The sequence below is a fragment of the Myodes glareolus genome, chromosome 24 (assembly GCF_982192425.1).
Source record: "Myodes glareolus chromosome 24, mMyoGla1.1, whole genome shotgun sequence".
NCBI classification, from domain to species: domain Eukaryota; kingdom Metazoa; phylum Chordata; class Mammalia; order Rodentia; family Cricetidae; genus Myodes; species Myodes glareolus.
In genome coordinates this window covers 28,450,485-28,474,471 of record NC_142049.1, presented here as the reverse complement: position 1 = coordinate 28,474,471, position 23,987 = coordinate 28,450,485, and the positions used below count along the sequence as shown (strand labels likewise).

The window sequence follows — 23,987 nt, the reverse complement described above, 5'->3', positions numbered from 1 at the left end:
AACTCAGCTACATTTTTCTGAGCACCTAATATATTCTTAGACCTGGGTGAAATAGTGAGGCTAAAGTAGTAAAGACGGCACACATGGTCCCATCCTCTCGAGCTTGTACCCCAACACCTTGCTAGACAATCAAACACAGTAACACAATTAGTAAATGTCAGCTTAGCCGTGGTGACAGACGAGACACTAGACTAGGGTTCAGGGGTGCTGCGTGTTGGTGCTGAGGCCCTCATGGAGTGGCTCGGATAAGAACACTGATTCTCTTCTTCCTTGTCTCCTGTGGTCGTTATCCTCGGCAGGACAGGCAGCTGCTACTAGAGCTTGCACGGTCTCCAGTGCCCTGTTCACAGTGGCCTTCGTTCTCCCCAGGGGGCACCACAGCTCAGCGAGGGTGACAAAGTTAGGCAGTAAATCTGAGCCTCCTTATCCTGGGTGTAGAGCAATCAGTGCTGGGAACAAGGTAGATAGAACACCCACAGGGTGGGGGGTGCTGGCCCAGGCTGGGTTGTCCCTTCTCCCCTTTCTCTCAGACCATGGCTCAAGCCAGTGAGGCTGCAGGCCATTTCTAAGAGGGCAGTAGTGGTGCGGGAGAATTGCCTGTAATCTGTCAATCATATTTTAATAAATGCTGATTGGCCAGGCAGGAAGTATAGGTGGGAAAACCAGACAGGAAGTAGAGGTGATGCAGTGAGAACAGGAGAATTCTGGGAAGCAGGAAGCTTCCTCCGCCATTCCTGCCCAGATCACCGAAGAAGCAACATGTGAGCTGACAGCTGAAAAAGGTACCAAGTCATATGGCTAACATAGATCAGAATAATGGGTTAATATAAACTACAAGAATTAACAAGAAGCCAGAGCTAATGGGCCAATCAATTTATAATCTTATGGAGTCCTGTGTGTGATTTTCTTTGGGGCTTGCTGGCTGTGGGGTGCTGGACAGGACAGATACCCCAACAAGCTGGCCCCTTCATGTTACACAGTAGGATTGGAACACAGCCCTTTTGTGTCATGTCTGTTTGTTCAGAGTGACAAGTGACACTCCAAGAACCCAAGGGGAAACAGCCATGACAGGGTAAAAGCAGGGCCCCTGCCTTCCTCAGGAGCATGGCAGCTCAGCAGGCAGACCATCTTTGCTAATCCCTCTTCTCCCAGACTCAGGCCCATGGGATGGCAGCAAGGTACAAAATCATTTGTGGCCACCGTAGAGTGTCCTAGCTAGCTGAAGTCATGTGCTTCAACATGGCTAGTGGGAAAAGCATTTTAAAAACAGAGGCTGCCATGGGCTTTCTTGTCCCTGAAATTTTATGTCTGAAGCCTTAAGCCCCCAGTAATGACATCTGGAGATAGACTGTGGCAGCAGGGGTGGGGGCGCTGGTAGGGAGGAGCAATGCCCTTATAAAGTGGACCAAGAGAAGCGATCTCTCTCCCTACTCCGTGAAGACAGCTCTAAGGCGGCTGTCTATAAGTCAGGAAGCAAGCACTTACCTAGCAGAAGCAAATTTGTTAGCATTCCTGGCTTGTAGTCTCAGAACTCCAGAACTTGGAAAATAAACATGTTGCTGAAGCCACGCAGCAGCACACCCAGAGACACATGGTGTCTGACCTGTTACTTCATGCTTTCTAGATTTCTTGGGATATAGTTTAGAATCACAGAGAACAACCTCCCTTTTAAACGTGAGTTCCTGCCCCCAGGAGCAGTGGAAACAGTGGAGGGGCTGGTTAGTTTTTTATTTGTTTTCTTTCCCTTTTGTCAGTTTGTTGCACAAGGGGGTGGGGGACTCATCTGGAAGAGGGAATCCCAGTTGAGAAAATGCCTCCATGAGCTGATCTGCAGGCAGGTCTGTGGGGGATTTCCATGATTAATAACTGGTGTGGGTGTTGCCACTCCGGGCAGGTGGTCCAATGCTGTCTAAGAAAGCAGGCTGAGCAGGCCATGGACAGCAAGCCAGGAAGCAACCTTCTCCCACAGCCTCTGCTTCATCTCCTGCCTCCAGTTTCCTGGGCTGCTTGAGTTGCTGCCTTGGCTTCCCTCAGTGACGGACCTGAGGGAATGAGCCGTTTCCTCCCCAGGTCGCTTTGAGTCACTGTTTTTATCCCAGCAGCAGAAAAGTAACTAACACAGTGAATGCTCTCATGTCCGCACGGGTGCCGTTAGCTCCCATCAGAGAGAAGAAATACAACCGTTCGTGTTTTTATTTGTGTTGATAAAAGACTAGATTATAGACCGACAACAGTCACCCGCCTCGTTGTTTTAAGCTACTAGATTTATTTTATTTTTTGGCAAGATACTGAGAAATGGCCACGGGTAACCTTACAAACTGTGTTTTGAGTTAACCAGCAGTCCAGCTCCTGCCCAAGACAACACTGGTTTTAGCGCCGAATAACTGTACCTCGGCACCCTCCTCCATCCTGGGCAGAATGGATAGCTGTTTCCTCCTACTGGCAACAGTCTTCCAGGCTGTGGTGACATCTTAGTGCCAACTGTCAGGTCCCCACTTGGAGACAAGCTAGTCGGTGCATGCTTTCTAGTTCGTGCCTACAATAAAGGGTTCTACTCTCAGGGGAACTGGAGAACTGACATTTCCATCTGTGACCTTTCTAATAACTCAGGGCTACCATCGAAACATGGACAGAAACCCAGGTGGGCTTTCACTCGAGGCTGAAAGAATCACACAGAACCGGCCGGAAGACATTCTCTTTAGGAACGATGCTGATATTTTTTTTTCCCTCTCGGATCTTTATTTCTACACATTCTTGTGACAGTCCCCTTTGCAGGGAACAGGAGGTTAGCAAAATAAGCTTCTTAGGTAATTCTAAATAAACACTTTAAATAAACTATCAAAACAACCAGTGGAAAACTGAGAAACATTCAGCGTCTTGTAGTCTCAACAATAACAGACTGGCAGAGACTAGGCGTGGCCCCACCCTCCCTGCCCTACCACAGTGTTGATTTGACTCCAGACTGACTGGGTTGAGAAACCTTCAGCTGCAGTGTCTATGCTCCCTTCACTGCCTACACAGCTGCTACAATAATATCAGGGTAAGAGCCCTGCCCTTAGTGACCTGGATACCTAGTAACCAATGACAACTGAGGATGCCTACATTCTGGTAAAGACTCCAAACAGAACTTGCCTTGCTGTGCATTCCAAATTTAGCAATGAAAATGAATATTTAACACTAAGGCATTTATTTTTTCAAGTTAAGTAGAAGTGGCCATGATATTGATACCCTATTCATACTAGCATCCATGTGCAAGTTCATGCCTTAAGACGATGGCGCCCACCTAAGCCCACTTAGACTCATCACAAACTCTACATTGTCACTCTGTCTCATGTCATTGCACCGAGGCTGCCACCTCGACCACATCCTAATAACTCACTCAGTTATTAATCAATCACTGCTGATTACGGCAAAAATCCATCAGCACATCTCTGACGGTATTCGAAATGACAGGCCAAGGCAGTAACTTCTGTATCAGGCTGACAACCATGAGTTCATCTTTATGGGTAACAAAGGCTTAAACCTTGCGTTCAAATCCGCTCGCTTCCTGGACCCTGATGCAAGGTGTTTGAGACGCTGATCATCTGAAGTCATGCTGCATTTCTCTTCTACTTAGCAGTGAAAAAAAAAAAAAAAAAAAAAAAAAAAAAAAAAAACCTCACTCTCCTTCGCCCAGTTGCTAAAACCAGAGGGGGAGATGCGTCCTCTGAGACAGACACAGGGAGGGAGGCCTCCCTGTGCCACACTCCTCCCCTCCCGAAGATGGCATCACCTCGGATCCGTCTTGCTCGGTGCCCTACAGGCAGGTCTGTGGTCTGGGTTCAAAAGCAAGGCTCAGCCGGATCAGAGCTGCTATTCTAGACTCACAGAATGCTGCACCGTAGAGGCCACTTTTATGTGATGCTGGATCTTCAGCATTGGGGGTTTTAACAACAATATCCACGTGTAAAAGGACAATTCCAAATGAGCATATCATCCTATTAAACCCAGTGGTGCACAGTTTCAGGTCCACGATTTGTGGTCCATGGGGCCTTTGTCATCTGACAGAACCAGTCCTGGATGCCTCAATGATGGATTGCATGGTTGCATGGGAAGCTCTTGGTTCCTTCCCCTAAACAGTTAAATCCCCCCCCCCCCCCCGTACTTTCTGTTCAAAGTGCAAAGTGCTTTTCTGAGGTTTGTATATGGCCGCTGCTATTTTTACCCTTCTTTCCAGGAGCTCAGAAAGACCTCCAGCCCACGAGAGGTGAGTTCAGAATGACTTCCTCGGGAGGCACCAGCTGCTTCGTGCTGCTGTGTCCCCGCCAGTCCAGCTGCAGTCTAAACATCTGCACTCCCTTCACTGCCTACACAGCTGCCTCTTCCCAGTGAGAGCAAATGTTCTGGTCATAAGGGTTACAGCACAAAGCGGCTCAGAACACAGGGCCTAGCCCAGTGGTCCTCAACCGTCTTAATGCCGCAGCCCTTCAATACAGTTCCTCATGTTGTGGTGACCCCCAACCATAAAATTATTTTCATTGCTACTTCATAACTGCCATCTTGCTACTGTTATGCATCACAGTGCAAGAGTCTGTGGTTTCCAATGGTCTTAGGCGACCCCCGTGAAAGGGTCACAACCCACATGTGGGAGGAACGGCTGCTCTAGTCGGAGGAGCTACCCCAGGGCTTGGGTCAGCACAAAAGGTGTCCTGCTATCTCACAGCCTAGTACTGTAAAGACCGACTGAAGACTATGCCGTTAGCAATCCTCATCCTCAGCTGGCCATGCCGGTGGCCATGCTGGCAAATCTGTACACTCAGGACAGTCACATGACCTGAACCCTCAATAAGAGACCACAGCTGTGCTTTCCAGAAGGAACTCTCAGCCTTAAAGTTCTGTACGTAGAAAGCAAGTTATTCAATTTGAAATTGATTTTAAATCTCCGATAAGTAACTGTTTCTTAAATCATCTAGATTTTTAAAAAATGTACAGTCTTGCTTATCACTTTCTATCACATTTCTTTGTTTTGTTTTGTTTTTTAAGACAGGGTTTCTCTATGTAGCCTTGGCTGTCCTGGAACTGACTCTGTAGACCAGGCTGGACTTGAACTCACAGAGATCTGCCTGCCTCTGCCTCCTGAGTACTGGGATTAAAGGCGTGCGCCACCACTACCCTGCCTAGCTAAAGTTTATTTCTGTTTTGTGTGTGTGTGTGTGTAGATATGTGCACATGAGTGCAGGTGCCTACAGAGGCCAAAAAGGACATCGGATCCCCGGAGCAGGAGTTACAGGTGGATGTGAGCCGCCTGATGTGGGTTCTGGGAACTGAACTCAGGTCCTCCGCAAGAGCAGTACAGGCTCTTAACTACTGAGCCATCTCTCCAATCCTTCTATAATTTCTTTTTGAAAAGACTTAGGAAAGAGAAAAATTCATGTATGTGCCTTTCCAGTGTTAGTTCACTATTTGATATTAGCACATGCAAGCAAAACCTACCCTTAAGCATATTATTTTAATTTTTAATATTATTTTAATCTGGTTAATGTTAAGGTGCCTTGCTTTAGCTCAACAGCAGCGCGCAGTAGTAGTAAGTCACGCCTGTGAGCGGGTGCGAAACTCGCACAAACTCCCCGCGCGTGGAGAGAAAGCTCTAGAGAAAGGAACTTTTCAAGACTAAAAGGATGAAAAGTATCCGCGAAAGTCCCAACTCAGCTGCAAAATCTCAAAGCCTTAAAAGGCCAGAGTCGATCTCAAACCTTTACAAATGAATTCTAAAGCAAACCGACTCTGCCTAGGGCTCTTTAAATAAACCAGCCTCCCCCTCCTCCGTACAATTAGTAGAGGCTTTGTATATTGGCACGTTAAAGGCTTTGAATAGCGATACGTCTCCAAAGTGCCGTTTAAGACAAGATAGTTCTGCGTATCAAAACCACCCATCATCCTCCTCCTCCTCGTTGTCTAGATAGACAAGGGCCACTTTCTTCTCGTCTGCAGCCACCGACCTTTGGTCTACCACTCTCTGCGGCTGCACAGTCTTGTCAAATCCAGCCTGCTCCGTGCCTTTCTCTCCCCGGGTCTGGTGTCCATCCCCAGCGGAGGCCTCAGAGCTCATGGTGGCTACCTGCTCACTCCTACTGTGAGCGGTTCTCCAGCCACCACGCTCAGATACACTGTGAGCTTCCACTTCTGACCCTGCGTCTCGGGTCCAGCTGCGGACGGCTCTTGTGTTATTCACATCCATCTGAAAGGTAAATGAAGTTTCTTTGGGCCCTGGTGCAATGGGACTTAGTGTGTTCCTGTCACCAGCTACCCCACCTAGCTCAGGGGAGGCCGCCGAGCCATCGAGTACGAATGTTTTAGACAGGGGTCCACGGATGACAATGTGTTCAGAGGGTCCCTTCTCTGCAGGGCCTATCTGAATGTGTTTAAAGGATCTGCTGATGCCTGCTGTCCCCTCTGCTCCTGTGTCCCCCACACTGCCTGGAGGGAACTCAGAAATGACCGTCTGGAATGTGTTCTCTTTCTTCCTGAGGATTTCTCTACCCGAGGAGACACTGTGGGTGACCTGGGTCGTACCTACTGAGCCCTCCACAAGGACTATGCCTTCTGAGTCCCTAAATTCCAGTGTCTGTGGGGCTATCAACTTGGAGGTCTGGTGCCTCTGAGGCCCAATGTCAATGTGTTGGATAGAGGTACTTCTCCCTAGAGACACTTGGGTGTGCCCAGAATCCTCTTCTACCCTCCACTCCTCTTCGTCTGGGATAGGAGCTACCAACTGGATTTCCCCTCTGAACCCTTCTTTAGGGCCTAAATGGAGATGCCTAACGAAAGTCTGAGTGCCCCCCAACTCTTCAGTCGCAAAGCTACTACCAACCTGGGCTGCCCCAGAAACAGGACCCAGAAAATGAATTTCCTTTTCTACATGAAACTGCTCAGAGTCAGGCATTCTGTGGTTCCTGGATATGTCTGCTTCCTCAGACGGTTCTGCTGGGCCAGACTCTCCTGTATCCCCTGCCTCCTGCCAGGTAGGCAGAGAGCCTTGGAAGGTGATTTCGGTGGACATGTGACTTTGATGGGGACCCAGTGTAACGTGCCTCACAGAGCGACTGGTTCCCTCAGAGCTGACTGCCTCACGGAAGTCCCCACTTACCTCCACCACCTGTGCGGCGGGTCCTCCGTAGGACGCCTGCTCAGTCCCCCACGTTTCTGTGGGGCCTAGTTTAACATGCCTCACAGACTGGCTTACGTTCTCTAGCACATGCGACTGTGCAAAACCCGTTGGGCTGGTGACTTCCACGGTGGCCGACACTGGGCCCTGGGTAACGCGCTGATCTGGGCTGTGGGGGGACCAGCCAGCATCATCTTTCTCACCAGATGGACTATACAGTTGCCTGGTGGCCCAGCGCTTGAAGAGAGTGCCCCCAGCAGATACCTCCTCCTCTCCATCTTCCCCGTCTGGGCTTCTAGGCATTGGGCTGGAGCGCTTGGTTAAAGTCTCTCTTACCACCGACTCCACAGCCCTCTCTATCTCCCCAGCTTCATCTCTGCTCAATTCCTCCAGGTCTAACTGATCTGCATCCACAGTCTGTGAGAGGTTGACTTCAGCCATCAAGGTCACAGAGCCACCAGCAGCACTCTGGACTTTCTTCACGTCCACAGAGACGCTCCCTGGCTCTCCTTGACCCGGTCTGGTCAGAGCAGAGAGTTCCTCCTTCATGCGCTCAGGCAGGGTTTCCTCCAGCTGCCCAATGACCTCCGCCATCTGGTGCCGGGGCTCGCTGGAGAAGACACCCTTGATGGAGGTATGGAATTCATGTGGTATTTTGATTTCTTTCTCAATGACTGTGGGTTCCGCGTGCAATTCGCCACTAGCTTCTTCCTTCAAGAGGGCAGAACCAACGGCACCACCCAGGGAAGGTGCTGGAACCTCCAGGACCTTCACGTGTTTCTCTTTCTCCGTGTCATCTCTCGCTTTCCTTCTCCAAGGCCCCTGCACAATTTCATCTTGCCACGAGTACCGGATGGTGGACTCTTCTTCTATGTGGATTTGCCCGTACACTGAACCGTCATCTTCCCTATCGAGTCCCCCAGGGTGCTCATCTGGGGTAGACACGAAGTAACTCTGCTCTCCCTCTGAGTCACCTGCCTCTGTCACTTCTTCCACGTGAGGGATGCTCCCCTGGGGCTGTTTGGTCCTTCGACGTTGATGCGCCGAGAATGCCACATGGGTCTCGTCACCATCCTCTTCCTCAACAAAGCCCTTGGGGCTGGGAGACACATCATCGACTTCTTCCACGTGGAACGGGGTAGGAAACTCCGCGGACCCACCACCGGTGTAGCTCACGGGCTCTTCCACGATCTCCACATTTACGACTTTGGCTCTCCCCTCCCTTCCCTTCAGACCAACGTTGATCATCTCTCCTATCATCTTCTCAGCTGACTTTCCCTTCAGTCCCACTTCCTTGACCTCCTTGCTCAAAAGGTACTCCAGGCCAGCTTCATCAGAAACATCAACGTCTTCTGTCAGCTTCGACTCCACCATGATTTCTGTCTTGGTTGTCCCACTGCCGGGGAGTTCTTTCCTGTCCACGTAAGTGACCTTCGTGTCTGGCAAAGAGCTGTCATTCCCTTCAGCGTCTGGAGGCTGAGTGAACTGCTTAAGGATGGTGGTGACAATGTTTTCGGCTATGGTCTCTGTCCTAGAATCACTTTGCAGGGAACTGGCAGCGTCCTGGGTATCCAACCGGAACTTGGTCTCTTTCGTTTCTGCCCCTCTTCCCCGACTGTCGCCAGCATCCTTCCTTCCGGGTGATGGCAAGCTTTTCGTGGACACTTCTGATCTGCTGTCCCGGGATACTTCTAGACTGATGGGTACTTCCCTTTCCTTCACACTTCTCTCCTTCGGTGATTTCTTCTCTTTGGGCTCGTCCGTCTGCTGGCTTTCTCTCGCTCTTGCATCTCTGTCTAACTTGGTCAGCTCTTCCCATCTCAAGTTTCTTTCCTCTGAGCCCTTCTCTTTAGAATCAAACATTTTCTCTTCTGCCTTTAGCTTGATGACTCCCGATCTGTCCCTTTCTTGTTCCCTAGTGGTTTTCACTTCTAGTTTCTTTCCCACAATGACAGTTCTGTCATTTGACTGAGCGTTGTTCACGGCACCTGCCGCCACGTTGCCCCGGTGATCTTTGTGTGACTCTCTGGTGACAATGGACTCTGTGGTCACCCGCATGGGGGTGTCCCTGGTGCCTTCAACTTTGGATCTATCAGGGAATGTTTTCACTTGAGCATCCGTGTTTCTCAGAAGGCCGGGGGTTGGAACAGCAGGCCTGAGACTGGCTTGACCGCTGACAGTTTTCTCGAGGGATTTTTGCTGCAGGGTTGTAGCCGAGGAAGAATACCCAGAGGTCAGGAAGCCCCTTCTAGCAGGACTCTCAACAGCTGCGCTTATCTGTGATTCAAGGTGCCCTGGCCTTGTAGAATACAGAGCTGAGCTATGATTTACATCTGCCCAAGGTGTTTTCTGCCTGGGAAATAGGTTTTTCTCATTTTTCCTCTGAATGACTGAGCTGGTATAGCGATAGGATGCATTTCTGGACTCTGTGAAAATTGAACAAATAGTTCATTTAGATGACAGGCATCATTCTTTTCACCCTAAAAGCATCTCGTATGTCAGTATAAAATATATTATATACTATTATTACAGAAAGGACCTTTTCAAGACAATACTTTGATTCTCTACATTATCCTTTGGTTGTCCTAGAACTCCCGTCACAATAAGATACTGCCCCACAAATCCCTCCGCCTAACGTTCCTCCCCAGCCGCGGGTCTTAGAATACTCCCTCAGCTTAAGAGAACCATTAAAGGTCTGAATATAAAGTGTGCCAAGGGTGCCAGAGAGGTCAGAAGCATTGGGTTTTCTGGTCAAATTTTCACAGTATTATGGTCTTCAGAATCATCAATTCTGACTGTGCTGAGGAAAGTTTACCGACCTCAGCAGAGAAAAGCTCTGTAATTACAAAGGATATAGTTACTGGATGCTGGACAGCGGCGCATCCCTCCATCTCAGGTGCTGGGCCGCAGGGATGGAAGACTTTAGATTTTCTAAGCTGCCTTGTATACTTTATCCTTGAGGAGGTATAGTTTCAAAATCAAAGCAGTTGTCAGAGCGACCCCCCTGAACTAACGGCATCCTCCTGGAGTCAGTCTTAGGACTTCCGGTTATACTCAGGGTCATTCCCAGACAGTGAGAATCTTCACCTGGTGGTGCAGAAACCCCACCAGGGTAACCGGCTCTTCAGAGTGTCAACTAAGTTAAAACATGACCAAGGCACCAACCACACTGAGAGTGTTTCTTAGTGTCCACCACACCCCATCTGGCTGGGCACCTCTCTACCCCTCCCTCATGGCAATGGAGCCTAAAGGCCTCACTGAGGCAGGTTCCCAAGATACCGGGAAAGAGCCCAGGCTGGAACATTGCATACACAAAGATTTCTTTTTCAGGTTAATTCACTGATCCTAATCTAGAAACCCCAGAAGACAAACCCCCACGGTCAATAGGAGATATGGAGGCTCATAGGCTAGTGTTAGGTCTCTCATGTCATAGGCAGTAGCCAACATTATCTCAGGGTACATTTTAAAAGGCAACTAAGTGCACTAATAAGTATCGATCGGTTTACTAGGCAATCATCTGCAGGTTGATTCCATAAATAGTTGATGAGCAGCTATACTATGCAGGAAACACAACTATTTATAAGCATAAAGACTGACTCACAACTAGGTACCTTAATTCCACAGCATCTTTCTTTAGCATAATGCCTATAGCCATTAAGACAACTTAGTTCATAAATGCGAAGTACGCATACTGTTCAAGAAGCTTGAATAACAATGGATGAATCAAGTTAGCAGAGATACCTACCTGTCTTCTTCCCGACTCTAAAGCCATGCATGGCTAGTAAAACATCACCAAATCCTATGCTTAGAATGCTAGTCCTCCCAGGAATTTGGTCCTTGGCCCTTTATTTCTCTCTTCTGACTTTAGGTTGTATATTAGACTTCCAGATGCATAGCCACAGGTTAAAATTTTAGTAAACTTTGAAACCTGGCAGGTAAGAACTCTTATTTTCTGGATGTCAGGTAGACCAGCCAACGGCTACTTGCACAGATCTCTCCATTTTCTTTCAGACTTAGTCTCAAAATGAGGACACAAGACTTGTTGACTGTTACTCAAAGAAAAATCCCTTACTAGTCATAGATGATTAGAACCACAGTTCTGAGGTTGAACCCCGGGACCTGGCAAATCAGAGATGTAGCTAACAGGGGCAATGAAGACATGAATGCCACTGAGGAAGGCGCATGATGGGCCTCGTAGGTGTTGGGTTCCAAAGGTACCCAACCTGTGGGCTCTGTCCCCACACCCTGGTTAACTAAAGATCGCAATGATTTCAGATAAAATGTCTACACTGAACACATGCAGACCGTTTTCCTGTCATCCTCCTAAGCAATACAGCATGACAGCAAGTTACATGGCACACACATTGTACTGCATACACTAAGTAACATAGAGGGGATTTGAAGTCTGTAGGAGGATGTACAAATCCTGTAACATCTTAGACAAGGAACTTGAGCATCTGTGAACTTGGTTATGAATAGATGTCCTGAAGACAGTCTCCCCCAGACACTAAGGAAGACTTACACTGAACATCCATATGTCTTTTAACCTGCCACTGCTTAGCCAGAATCCCTTTAAATGTTCAGCAGGCTTAATATTTCATTTAAAAGTTATCTTACAGATTTTGAAGGTCTTCCAAAGGAGCATATTAAGCTCTCTTATGCCAGCCAGATCTACTGCTGTAGGAATGAAAGGCCTAGTGCAAAGCTTTGGGCCCTGACTACGACAGGACGCCTTCCAGACTTGCGACTCCAACCTAAGGTGGCAGAGTAGCGTCGTTGTAACCCAGTAGGGTTACAGTTTCCAGTGTGATGGCTACATGCTATCCAAAATAATAATTTTGGATGTCAGTTTCAGCCACAACTGTTTGGTCTGGAAAAAGAAAATATGCCCCTTCTGTGGGTTTAATGAACACATGCACACCCTCACCACCCTGCTTCGGGTGCCGCTCCTCAGCGAGGGAGTACCTCAGAATAATATCTACACAGGCAGAAAATTCCAGTGACTGCTTCCAAGGCCATTCTGATCCACGCTGTAATTTAAATTATATCCCATTCCACCAAAATCTAGTTGGTACTTAAAAGTATGATGAACTAGTCGTTATCTGGGAAACAGTTTGTTTTCCTCAACCCTCTCTGTCTAGATAATAAACCCTCCTCCCTCTGCGGGGAAGCTCAGACGGGAAGCATTTTAACACTGCAGGCTAACAAATACAGCCTCTAGTATTTACCTTGCGGCATGTTTTCGGTGTTCTTCATCCAGATCAGTATCTCCGGATTGCTTTCCCCTTCCAACAAGGCCCTGTGAAAGTTATTTTAAAAAATAGCTGATTATAGACTGAAAGAGAGAAAAATGGTTTTCGTCAAATATGGCGGGCAGTATTTTGTCGGTGATCATACCACCACAGGACCATGCACTTAGGACCTGTGCCTGGAGATGTGACTTGGGCAAGCTGCACCAGGATGGCCACGGCTCTCTGCTCACCGCCACTCGCCTGACACCCGGCATAGCATCTGCTACATGACAGCTGTTCAAATGACAACCGCTGGAGGAAGAAAAATCCATGGGCTGGGCTCCGGAAGTACCGGAGAATTCAGTCCTTCTAGGAAGCCTCCCCCACACCCCTTCCCCCTCAAAAGAAAGATAAAAGAAAACCTTTCCTGTCCTTGGCAAAGTGGGGCATACACCAAGTAGTGCTGGGGAGACTGATACAGAAGGGCAGGGCAGGGCAGGGCAGGGCCTAGCTTCTTTGGCCAGCAGAGAGAGGCCTAGGCCAGTATTTCACCCCAGTTACAGGGCCCCAGAACAACTGACCCCTCCCCCAGCCTCCCCCCTACAGGAGTCATGCAAGTGGGAGATGGATGGGTAGCAGAGGAGGAGCAGAGCAAGGAGCAGTAACAGACACCGTTTGTAAACAGGAGATGGGATGGAGTTGACATTTCTTCCTTTTTTCTAATACTGAGGATCACACCTAGGGCAGCGTATATGCTAGATCAAACATATGCTACACAAGGCCACATAGAGTCCAGGCAAGTCCTCTGCCCCAGAGCTGCATCTGCAGAGCTGGGTGGACATCTCAGAGATGAAGGTAAGCTGATAGAAAAGCACCCCTTGGGCACCCCACTTCCCCTTCACCCCCTTTAAGGAGTCGCAGTGGAAAGTGCCCAGCTGGGTTGAGCTCCAAATATCTAAGGCTACAGTCTTCATTATGTTGTCATTGTGCATCTGCCATCTCAGAGAGGAACTGAGGAGGGCATGAGCCCAAACAGAGCCACATGCTGGGAGGGAGGGTTATCAGTGGGGTGCCAATCAGCTGGTCACTTCCAAAGACCGACAGGACCGCGAGAAGCTGCAGATGCAACAGCTGTATGGTTGCTAGAGCGACATGTGAAGTCACTAACCCCAGCTGCCAGGGATACAGCACACACGGCAAAGGCTGATGAGAACCACAGCCCACGCGGAAGCACTGATATTAGGACCTAGGGCTCACAGGGAAAAACACAACAGGGGGACCAGATCCCAGCTGGGCTTGGCAGTTTGGGGAAACCACACCAAGGTTCACCTCTACTGAGTGAAACGCGGCAATCCCCACAGCGGCAGGGAGAACCCTCTGGCAGCTACAAGAAAACGAAGAAACACAGGGGGTCTCCCTGAGGTTCACGCTGGTGGGCTGACCACAGGCGCAGTCACGGAAGTAAACATGCCAAGAACAGCAAGGCCAGAGCTGAAGCCCTGCCACTCAGGACGAAGGCCAGGAAACAGGACACCAATCCATTAATCTCCACCCTCATGACCAAGCAGTTCAGCTTCCAGGAACACAAACAGCTTCCATCATCAAAAAGAGAGAGAGAGAGAGAGAGAGAGAGAGAGAGAGAGAGAGAGAGAGAGAGAGAGAGAAACGTTCAGGGGCAAAGTCAGATGTCTATATCCTGGGGTTATTTCCTCCGTTCCACAGCTGAGGGTCCAAGCACGGCCTCGAGACAAGGCCATACTTAGACCACACAAGCTTCACACACGCCAAGGCCGAACATAGACCCAGGCTGCCAGACTCAGGACAGAAGGAGCCTTTGGGAGTGCGTGTCAGGAGAAGATATTGCTGATGGGCATAGGGGACCAATGATTCGGGGGGGGAGGGGGAACTATGCCTTTCCCCACCCCTCAACGGATAATGGTTCTGTCTCTCCTCCAGGGCAAAGCCAAAGCTTTATCCAGCTCTACGGATGACAGGGCCAGCCCAGAATGGAACAGTTTTGCCTCCCGTATCCACTTACACATGTGGTTCTGATGTCCCAGAGCTCTGGGCCTTGCCCAGCTTCCTTGCCGAGGAAAACAGCCCAGAGTGAAGACAGTGTCTTGAAGGGCCCACGGAACACCCAAAGACAGACCCCGAACACAGACCCTCACCTTCCACTTGCTAGGCTTCCCTGTGAGACAGGGATGGTGGCAGTGCCTGAAAATTTTAGAACACATAAATGATGCCCTCTATCTCTATTCTGTACCACATTCATAACAGCAAACTCACATAAACGATGCTCTCTAGCTATATAGACCCGCTATATCACACTCATGAAAGCAATTTCAACCTCTCGGTAATTTCATCCCAATTTCCCCCATTTGTGCTCTCCTTTGTGAGTCTCCCATCTGGGCCCCAGTCCATGGCTGAATCCTAGAAGGCAGGGGCACATGTCACCTGCACCCAGTACAGAGCCTGAGATGGCCGGCCGGCCCCTGGGTTCGCAGTTCTTGTCACTGGAGCACTTGCACCTCAGCGACAGTACTGGACCCTGACTTATCAACACAGCTCCTGGGACGAATAGGGCAAAGTCAGCGACTAGGGTGCTAGGGAGATTCCCTGCGACCCCTGCGAAGAGCAGCTGAAGGGACAGACCCATACAGCTTTAAGAAATGCGTAGAGTGCTCTCTGAGACTCCCTCCAAACCCGGTTATTTTAAGAGCAGGCCAGGGAAAGCTGCCTCCAGGCCACCGAGACTGCGAGAATGCCAGCTCCCTGAGTCACTGGCTATTAGAGAGTATTTCATACAGCTCCACGGGCTGACTGCCTCTCCAATAGGAAAACGGGCAAATAAGCAGGAGACCAGACCCTGGCCTCATTAGGAGCCCGCCACAGCCCATGATGTGGAAGGGAGCTGTAATGTGGCCTCTGGCCCCATTCCAGGCCCTAATGGGCCACCCAGCCTCCCAACCAGCCTGGTATGGGGCTGCCCATCTGCGATGGATGCGCTGAACGGAATTTCGGGGCATAGCTGCTGGTCTTCAGCACTGTGGGCGCAAGGCCAATGAGACGCTCGTCTCCCATAACCGAGGATAAGACGAGGGAGAGGGACGGAAAGGGGCATTTCCAGGAGTGACACCTGTGAGGGTCTGTGGGTGGTCCACGTGGTGCTTTCCACAGGGGTGGAATGGGGCGAGAAGAGAGCAGGGTCGCAGACCCTCAGAGTTGCCCCCTTCAGCCTGATCCTTGCATAGCTGACAACATGGGTCCCCCTAGATACTGACCAGAGCCAGTTAGTACAAGAGGATGAGAGAGAAGGGAGAGGAGAAAAGGGAGGACATAAATACTGAGTCTGGGGATGGGGAGAGGGGGTGAAGGGAACGAGGAAGGGACAGTGTGCGCCATCTGTGGCCATTCTTTCCATGGTAAGTTGTATTCCAAAGGCCAGCTGCAGACCGAGACCGGAGACAGAAAACAAACAAACCATGGCATAATTAGCAGACAAGCAAAGGATGCTGATCAAACAGAACAGAGCCACTGGACCTTGACTCAAATCCTGGACATGACTTCTGAGTTGCCTGAGCCTCAGCAGGGTGCTCTGACCAGTGGTGACTTGCTTTCCCCAGTTCTGAAATGGGACAGACGCTTAGGTTTACGATGACAATTAAGTGAGCAGCAGAAAGTTCACAGAACAACGGCTGTAGCTGAGTAAGTGCCTGATAGTAGCATCATCATTACCTCCTTCTACGGCCTCAGAGGAAAGGGATTCTCAGCTACTGAAGTCAGCCAAGGGAAGGAGTGTTCTTTTTCTTCATCTGGCTCACGCCCAATCCCAGTCAATCCTCCCACTTATGGTTTGTTTTTCAGATAGTCTCACAGTGTAGCTCAGGGTGGCTTTGAACTTGGGATCTTCCTGCTTCAGTCTCTCAAGCACTAAGATACAGGCATGCACTACCACACCTAGCTCCTCTAAATTATTTATCCTTTATTTCATTTTTTTTTGAGATAGAGTCTCTCTGTATAGCCCTGGCTATCATGGAACTCGCTCTGTAGACCTGGCTGGCCTTGAACTCACAGAGACCTCCCTGCCTCTGCCTTCCAAGTGCTGGGATTTAAGGCAAGCGCCGCCACCATCCAGCTCAATTCTTTATTCTTAAACTACAAAATTTTCCCCATTCCAAATATTTTTACTAGCGGCCAGGTCTCAGTGTGAAACACCGATTTCTAAATACCTATACCCCCAAACTAGGATATAACTTTAAGAATAAAATCTACTTCATTGAAACCTGTGAACGTGCTAAGAAATATAGTCTTCAAACACATGTGAAAAGATCCAGGTAGCCTGAAAAATAATGGAACAGCCAGAGATGCCATGGCCACGAGGCTAGCCACACCTGAAAGCGCTTCACTGGCAGACTAGAGACCACACTCTCCCGGCCTCTGTTAAAACACTGATATCTCGTCCACTGTGATAAAAAAAAGTGGAAGCAGGGAGTTTTGTGCCACTATTATTTATCTGCCTGGGGTTTTGTTTGCTCAGTGTGGGGTTGGGGAGGCAGTACGCAATTGTGCACAGGTATGTGCCTGCACAGAAGCCAGACTCTGGACTCTTCCCTCCAGTCGGAGACTCTCACGGATCCTCCACACTGGTAGCCAGCAAGTTCTAATGACCCTCCTGTCTCTGCCCCCTGTAGCACTGGAGTGACAGCTCAGTTTTACCAATGCACATGAAACAAAAATAAATAAACTACTTTTTTAAAAAAAGAACTCACATCATTGTTTGGACAGCAAGTGCTCTGACCCACGGAACCATCTCCCCAGCCCAGATGTGACGGTCTCTAACTCAACTGAGCCACCTCCCCAGCCCAGATGTGGTGGTCTCTAACTTAACTGAGCCACTAGATGTGGCAGTCTCTAACTTAACTTTTCTAAATGATTTACCATATCTATTTACTGGATGTGTGTGTGCCCACCCATGTGCCATGTTATGTGTGTGATCGCACGACCTGGGGGAGTTGGTTCTCTCCTTTTACCATACGGGTTCCAGGGAATCAAACGCAGACTTGGTGACAAGCACCTTTACCCACTGAGACACCCTCCCCAGCCCTAACTTTAAGACATGGCAGTCCATCTCTGCATTATACAACCGTAGCTCACGAGATGAGACTTCAGAACTTCCTCTGCTGCTTTCCTGTTTCCGTGGATTGTGTTCACTCCGGGAGAAATAGTTTGCAACTGGAACGGTTTCCTTGCAGCTCCGTTTCACAGCTCCCTATTTGTCCTATATCCGTGCGTCTGCCTTGAGGCTGAAATTACAGGGTGAGGTGAAGCAAGAGAAAGAGCAGAGAGGTGACCAGGAACAACAGTGACCTCTTTCCAGGTCCCACCTCCTGGTGTGTACCACTTCATCCCAATACGGCTGTCCACTGTGAGTCCAATGAGATAATCCACGGATGGGGCCAGAGCCCTCAGGATCCAATCACTTTCGAAAGCCTGTCGGCTGGTATTAACCAAACCTTCGTTTAACACATGCTCCTTCTGGGGCTTGCTCCCTCTACACCACAACCCAGGTGGGATATAGAACCTCCACGAGTCCTTCGCTCTGTGTCTTAAGTTACTCTTCTACTGCTGTGCAGAAACCATGGCAAAGGCAATTTATGGAAGGAAGTGTTATTCCAGGCTTGCTCCTGTTTCAGAGGATGAGCTCGTGGCCATGACGGTGGGGAGCATGGCCTCGGGCAGACAGGCAGGCAGGCAGGTAACTGAGATCCACATTTTGAGCCGACTACCACCAGGGAGAGAGAGAACTAACTGGGAATGGTGTGGGCTTTCGGAAGCCCACCCCCAGTGACACACCTCCTCGCACAAGGCCATGTCCACTCATCCTTCCCAAACAATTTCCCCAAATGGGGACCAAGTGTTCAAGTATGTGAGACTATGGGGGGGGGGGCGTTCTCATTCCAACCATGGCATGTCCAGAACTAAGAATGCAAAGCCTCATTTGAATTCTGACCAAGGCTACATGGACTGTCTTTCAGACCAGAAACTGACGCCGTATCTTCCCTCCATGACATGCTTCAAGCTTCCTTTACCCATCGTCCCTTCTGGCAGCTTATGGATGGTGACAGGTATGTTACTGTTTTGTGGGAAAGGTGCTGATTTTACAATTGCGCTTTGTACTTATTCTCCATCCATCGCGGCTAGAAGAGACCCTCATGCGTGTAGAACGCTGCTCTCCAGGCAAAGCAGCGGCCATTTTCACCAGATCAACCTAACCATTTATATGCAGTTCTGCCACTACTGCATGTGGTCCCGGGGGAGTTTAGGGGGGGTGTCTAGGGTTCAGAGGCTGAGGAAGGGTAACTGGAGAAGGGCTCTATCTGCCACTATGGAGCTGCCATCAGTCTGGGTTGAAGACGTTGTAGTGTAGATGCTTTGAGGTCGTCCATGCTCTTCCCGTGAACCCACTGGTTTCTAGAGTGGAACTGAGCTGTCCTTGGGCCCCAATGAGGGGGTAGACATTGTTTATTTCTCTCCCACGGAATGAGTTCTTGAAACACTGTGATGTCACTGAGATAGATGGGTTAGGATGCTGTTTTGTCTATTGCCATCCTCGGATGATTAGCCAGTCCTTCATAAACATCCCCTTCTGATGAGGGCTCTGTGCTGGCTGCTCCAGCCTGTGACCCTGTGGCCTGTACAGCATGCTGCTCTCAGTGTTGCTCAGAACCACACCCCCTCCCCCAGCTTCCGGGCTGACTCTCCACACCAGCCAGGACCCTGATGCTCTCCAGCCACTTGCTTCAGGACCCTATCACTGACACGCCGGTGACTAGAAGAAATCCGCCATTCCACCCAGACATCAAGGACCTCTGCTCCCAGACCTCCTATATCTCATCTGCCTAAAGCTGCCTCCCCGGCTCATGGTTCCAGACTTGGACGGCCCCTGGCCTGCTACCGAAAACTACCGAAAATGTCAGGCTGCAGACATTTGAGGCCCAGCATCCCGCTACCTTTCCAGATCTCTGCTCACTCACCCCCATGGTTTCTCCCTCCACACACATTTTTATTGATTTTATTGAGCTACATTTTTCTCTGCTTCCCTCCCGGCCTCTTCTGTCTCCTTCATCCATCTCCCTTGGTCCCCATGCTCCCAATTTACTCAGGAGATCTTGTCTTTTTCTACTTCCCATGTAGATTAGATCCATGTATGTCTCTCTTAGGCCATTCTTCAGTCTAGAGGCATTTAGGTAGTTTCCAGGTTCTGGCTATGGCAAACAAGGCTGCTATGAACATAGTTGAGCACATGTCCTTGTGGCACAATTGAGCATCCTTTGGATATATACCGAAAAGTGGTATTGTTGGGTCTTGAGGTAGGGTTGTTTCCTAATTTTCTGAGAAATTGCCATAGTGACATCCATAGGGGCTGTACCAGCTTGCACTCCCACCAGCAATGCAGGAGTGTTCCCTTTACTCAACAACCTCCCAGCATAAGCTGTCATCAGTGGTTTTGATCTTGGCCATTCTTACAGGTGTAAGATGGAATCTCAGAGTTGTTTTGATTTGCATTTCTCTGATGACTAAGGATGTTGAACATTTCCTTAAGTGTCTTTCAGCCATTTTAGATTCCTCTGTTCGGAGTTCTCTGTTTAGGTCTGTACTCCATTTTTTTTTTATTGGATTATTTGTTCTTTTGATGAGAAATTTCTTGAGTTCTTTGTATATTTTGGAGATCAGTCCTCTCTCTGGTATCCTCCACACATTTCTGAAAACTTGCTTGCCCACTCGGAGTGCCTTCCTGGTCCCTCTCTGCGGGTCTGTTTCTTAGCCCCGCGTACACACCTGCAGGGCTCAGCTCAATGCCCACACCCTTTGAAAGCCTCTCCCCCCTTTCTCTAAAGCACGTTTACCAGCACCCATCGACTGGCAGCATTTCCTCCAAAGATTCCATTTTATCATTTGACTCACTGCGCCCCTCACCTCAAACTTCTTCTACATCCCATCCCGGAAAACGTCTGTTCAAATGTTCCTAGGCTTCCAGACCCTGGCCAGTTTCAGTTTCATTTTCCTCTAACTCCTTTGTACACACACACACACACACACACACACACACACACACACACACACCACAAACCTGACACTGGAGTGTATTCTAGGACATCTTCTTTCTTACTGTGAGAAAGGTTACCTGGGTTCACGCCAACTTAACTACAGTTTGTATTCCTTAACATATGGAAGCCACCCTGAGCATGGCACCCTGCATGCCAAGTGCCTCTGGAGCAGCCTGAGGGCACAGGCCCTCCCTCACATGACACAGTCCCATGGGTGAGGCTCTGGCTCACACATGACCTGCCTGCAGCCCTCTAGATCACGCCCTCAAATAACTGTCATTGTCACCAGTGCCACCCCATCTGTCCTTATGCCTGCCATTCATTCTGCCGAGAACATCCTTCCCAGCCTGCCCAGTGGTTTCCTGACTTCCCTACCTCCAGAAATCCCTCTCCACAGGCCCTTGGTTCCTCCTGCTGGAACCTCTGCAACCATACACTATCCACAGTATCCCAGTACCCAGCTCCATAGAGGGAAAGTCCTGAAGTTCAAACCTCGTGCTCCGACTGATCAACAGTGTGAGCTAGGGCGTTTTTCACCTCACATTCTATCCACGCTGTGTCTCTGCCGGGTGGATTCCCGGGACTCTGTGACCTCACACGGAACCACTCTGACCCCATGGAAATGGCCACATCTGCTGCAAAAGCACCCCACTTTCCCTCTGGCGTGCAGCATTCCACTGTGGTCTCTCCTCCAGGCTGCTGCTGAGACAGGCTAATGCCTGACAATAATATCAACTGCTTCCAAGCAGCAGTGCACTTGCACGCACGCATATGCACACACCCCTCCCCCAACTCACACATACACAATTGTCTTGGATCTCATTAGAGGGCCACTTGGATCTAGCAGCTTGGGGCTGGGCTTGAGATTCCACATTTCTGATGGGCTGGCGATGCTCCATACTGTAGCAGCTGCTGGGTGCACACCCCAGAGGTCCTGGGCCAGAGACTTTCCATGCTGGTGGTACCTGCCAATCACCTAGAGGGAGGCTAAGACCTCCACAACTGGTCCCACCATGCACCAACCCAATCGGAATTGTAGGGGCTAAAGTTGACCCATAAGCCCCACTTGCAACTGCTGGGGGTTGTTGTGGTTCATGCACAATAACAAGTCACGTGTTTTCACTTTAGTAAACAAGCTTGGTTGCCCCAAGTGGCACATGATGTGCTTGGTCAGATGCAGGCAGGAGTACTTAGGCAGGAAGTATGTAGGTAGGCAGGAGGCACATCAGAATGTATGCTTGCCCCAATTGCAGCCTTGTGGGTTCTGCCTTTTTGAGCATCCTACTAACCTAATTCAACACCATTTTCTGGGACTCCCGGGTATGGACCTGGCCAGTGTCCATCTTCCTGGCCAGTATTTAATAAAGCTTGCTTTAGTTGGATGATCATGGCGTTGGTCTCTCTCCTTGCAGTTTTCAGGTTCAATCTGTGGGGTGAGGGCCCAGGGGGCGACACCTTTCCGGGAGCTTGGGAGATTTTCTGTTCTGCATCTAAACAATCCTCCCTCTCACCGCTTGGCTGCTGGGAGAATCTGGTGTTGATGACCGTGAGCAAGGAGGTAAAAACATTCCCAGGCCACACTGCTATGGTCAGCCCTGAGGCAGAGCGAGCACAGCCCCTGTTTGCCTGCCTGCCTTGTCCCTCCTCTGCTTCCTACAGCCCAAGCAGGGTCCTACAGCCACTGCCAACAGCTACCTTCACTGCAGGAGGCCAAGGCCATGCTGGCTGCCTTCCAGTGCCTGAGGCCTCATTCTCACAGGGAGCTGCCATGTAAGCCTGGCTATGGAGGGGGAGGGGGGTCAAGGAGAGTTGATGAGCATTTACTATATATATATATATATATATATATATATATATATATATATATATATACACATAAAATTTATAAATGAGCCAGCATTGGGGAGCTATAAACATGCAGCCTGATTTTATGGTTACTTGCATTTCTCCTTCACCATGAAGGTTCTAGGAAGAGCAAATTATCCGTGTTGGAAAGCATTCAGGGCCCTGGAGAGCTAGCCTTGGGCAGTAGATAAACTGTAGCAAGATGTTTAAAGCAAGAAGCTTTAAAGAGGTGTGGTCCCTTCCCTTTCCTGTGACCTCTTCAGTCAGAGGACCCGCAGGACACTGACAGTCAATGAGCCACTGGGAGCCCTGGCCCAGCACAGGGTAAATTGCATGAGGCCCAGACGGCTGTCACCCTTCTGCCCTGTGGGGCGGAACATTCCAGCCATTGCTTTCAGCAAGCAGAAGAGTCGATTTTCAAAATTGGTAGGTCAGTTGGTAAAGATCACAGGGCACAACAAAAGGACCTAGGTCACCAGATGGCAAGGGCGCTAAGGCACAGGAATTATACCACACCTGTGCTCACACACAGATGACTGAGAAAGAACTCGCTTCAGTACACTCCTTGCTGATAAGGAAAAAAAATCCAGGCTTTTGTCTTACACAAAGACATGAGCTATATTAACAGCCTGTGTGTCTTTGGTATCTGTGGGTGTCTACTAGACTAAACCCAAGTGCAGGAGGTGGGAGCTACAGCCACACTAACCACCAAAGCCAGCTTGGGCAGGGCAAGGCAGCCTAGGCTTCCGATTTCCCCTGGGCAAACTCGGACAGCAGGAAGGAGTCCAGTGAACCCACCACTCGCTCCCTGAAGCGGCTGACGGCTTTTAAGTGCCTACAAGATGGCCATGTTCACCTGTAATGAGGTTAGAAGCATGGCAGCCACAGACAGAAGCAATCAACTGCATCCCTGCAGATGGTCAGACCGCTGACTGAAGCAGAAACGGCTCATAATCAATGTGCTTGGAAACGTGAAACCGGGAATGCTGTGAGCGCTGTAGCCAAAAGACAGGCTCTGGACACTTGGACGAGCCGCCTGCTGGTGCATGCTTGCTTTTTGGCGACCAAAGTCCAGAGGCATGGCAAATGAGGATTAAAAGGGCTCAAAACCCCAGAGAAGCAACATATAAAACCGGTTTCCTTATGGGAACTAATATGAAAAAGAAAGAAAATGGGAAAGTCTGACCATCTCCATAGGGAAGAACCACCTTCACTCCTGACAGCGGGTGATAGCTAAGATGGACACAGGAGTCAGATTTGGGGGGGCTGCCTGGCATGTGCCATAGAACGGCGCAAGTTTGGGCTCCCTCCCACAAGGGCCAGCCCCAGTCCACACACCTCATCAGAGAGGGGCCCCACCCAACTCTGGAGCACTTCATTCCCCTGGTTAGGGAAGGAAACAAAACCAGACATCTGGGTCAGGAGCCTGAGGCTGGGAGTTCGTCAGCCTAGAGCTGTCACAGGGTGGAAGGAGCCCACAGGATGGGCCTCATCCTGACTCGGTCACTTTCTGTTGTGTGAGTAATGCATTTCTTCTTTGACTCACACTGGTCCGAGAAAGATGTCGGTCACACACACTTGGAAAATGGTCCTCTTTAACGCTCTCTTTCTTGCCCGCCTGTTTACAGTATCCCTTACCAGTGAAACTCAGAACAC

The 23,987-nt window shown here is 49.6% G+C and overlaps 1 protein-coding gene across 2 annotated transcripts in view; it reads right to left on the bottom strand.

Moving 5' to 3' along the window:
- Window positions 1–2,246: 2,246 nt before the first annotated feature.
- Window positions 2,247–23,987, bottom strand: part of Synm (synemin) — a 31,211-nt gene continuing 9,470 nt past the window's right edge. Inside the window, exons 3-5 of one of the 2 annotated variants that reach the window (XM_085682644.2) lie at window positions 12,373–12,443; window positions 7,127–9,570; window positions 2,247–6,217 (exon numbers count right to left, since the gene is read on the bottom strand). In XM_085682644.2, coding sequence (XP_085538770.2) covers window positions 5,900–6,217; window positions 7,127–9,570; window positions 12,373–12,443 — 2,833 coding nt within the window. In that variant the 3' untranslated portion in view covers window positions 2,247–5,899. Of the gene's footprint in view, window positions 9,571–12,372; window positions 12,444–23,987 lie in introns of both variants that reach the window. The other variant, XM_085682643.2, reaches the window with a different exon arrangement.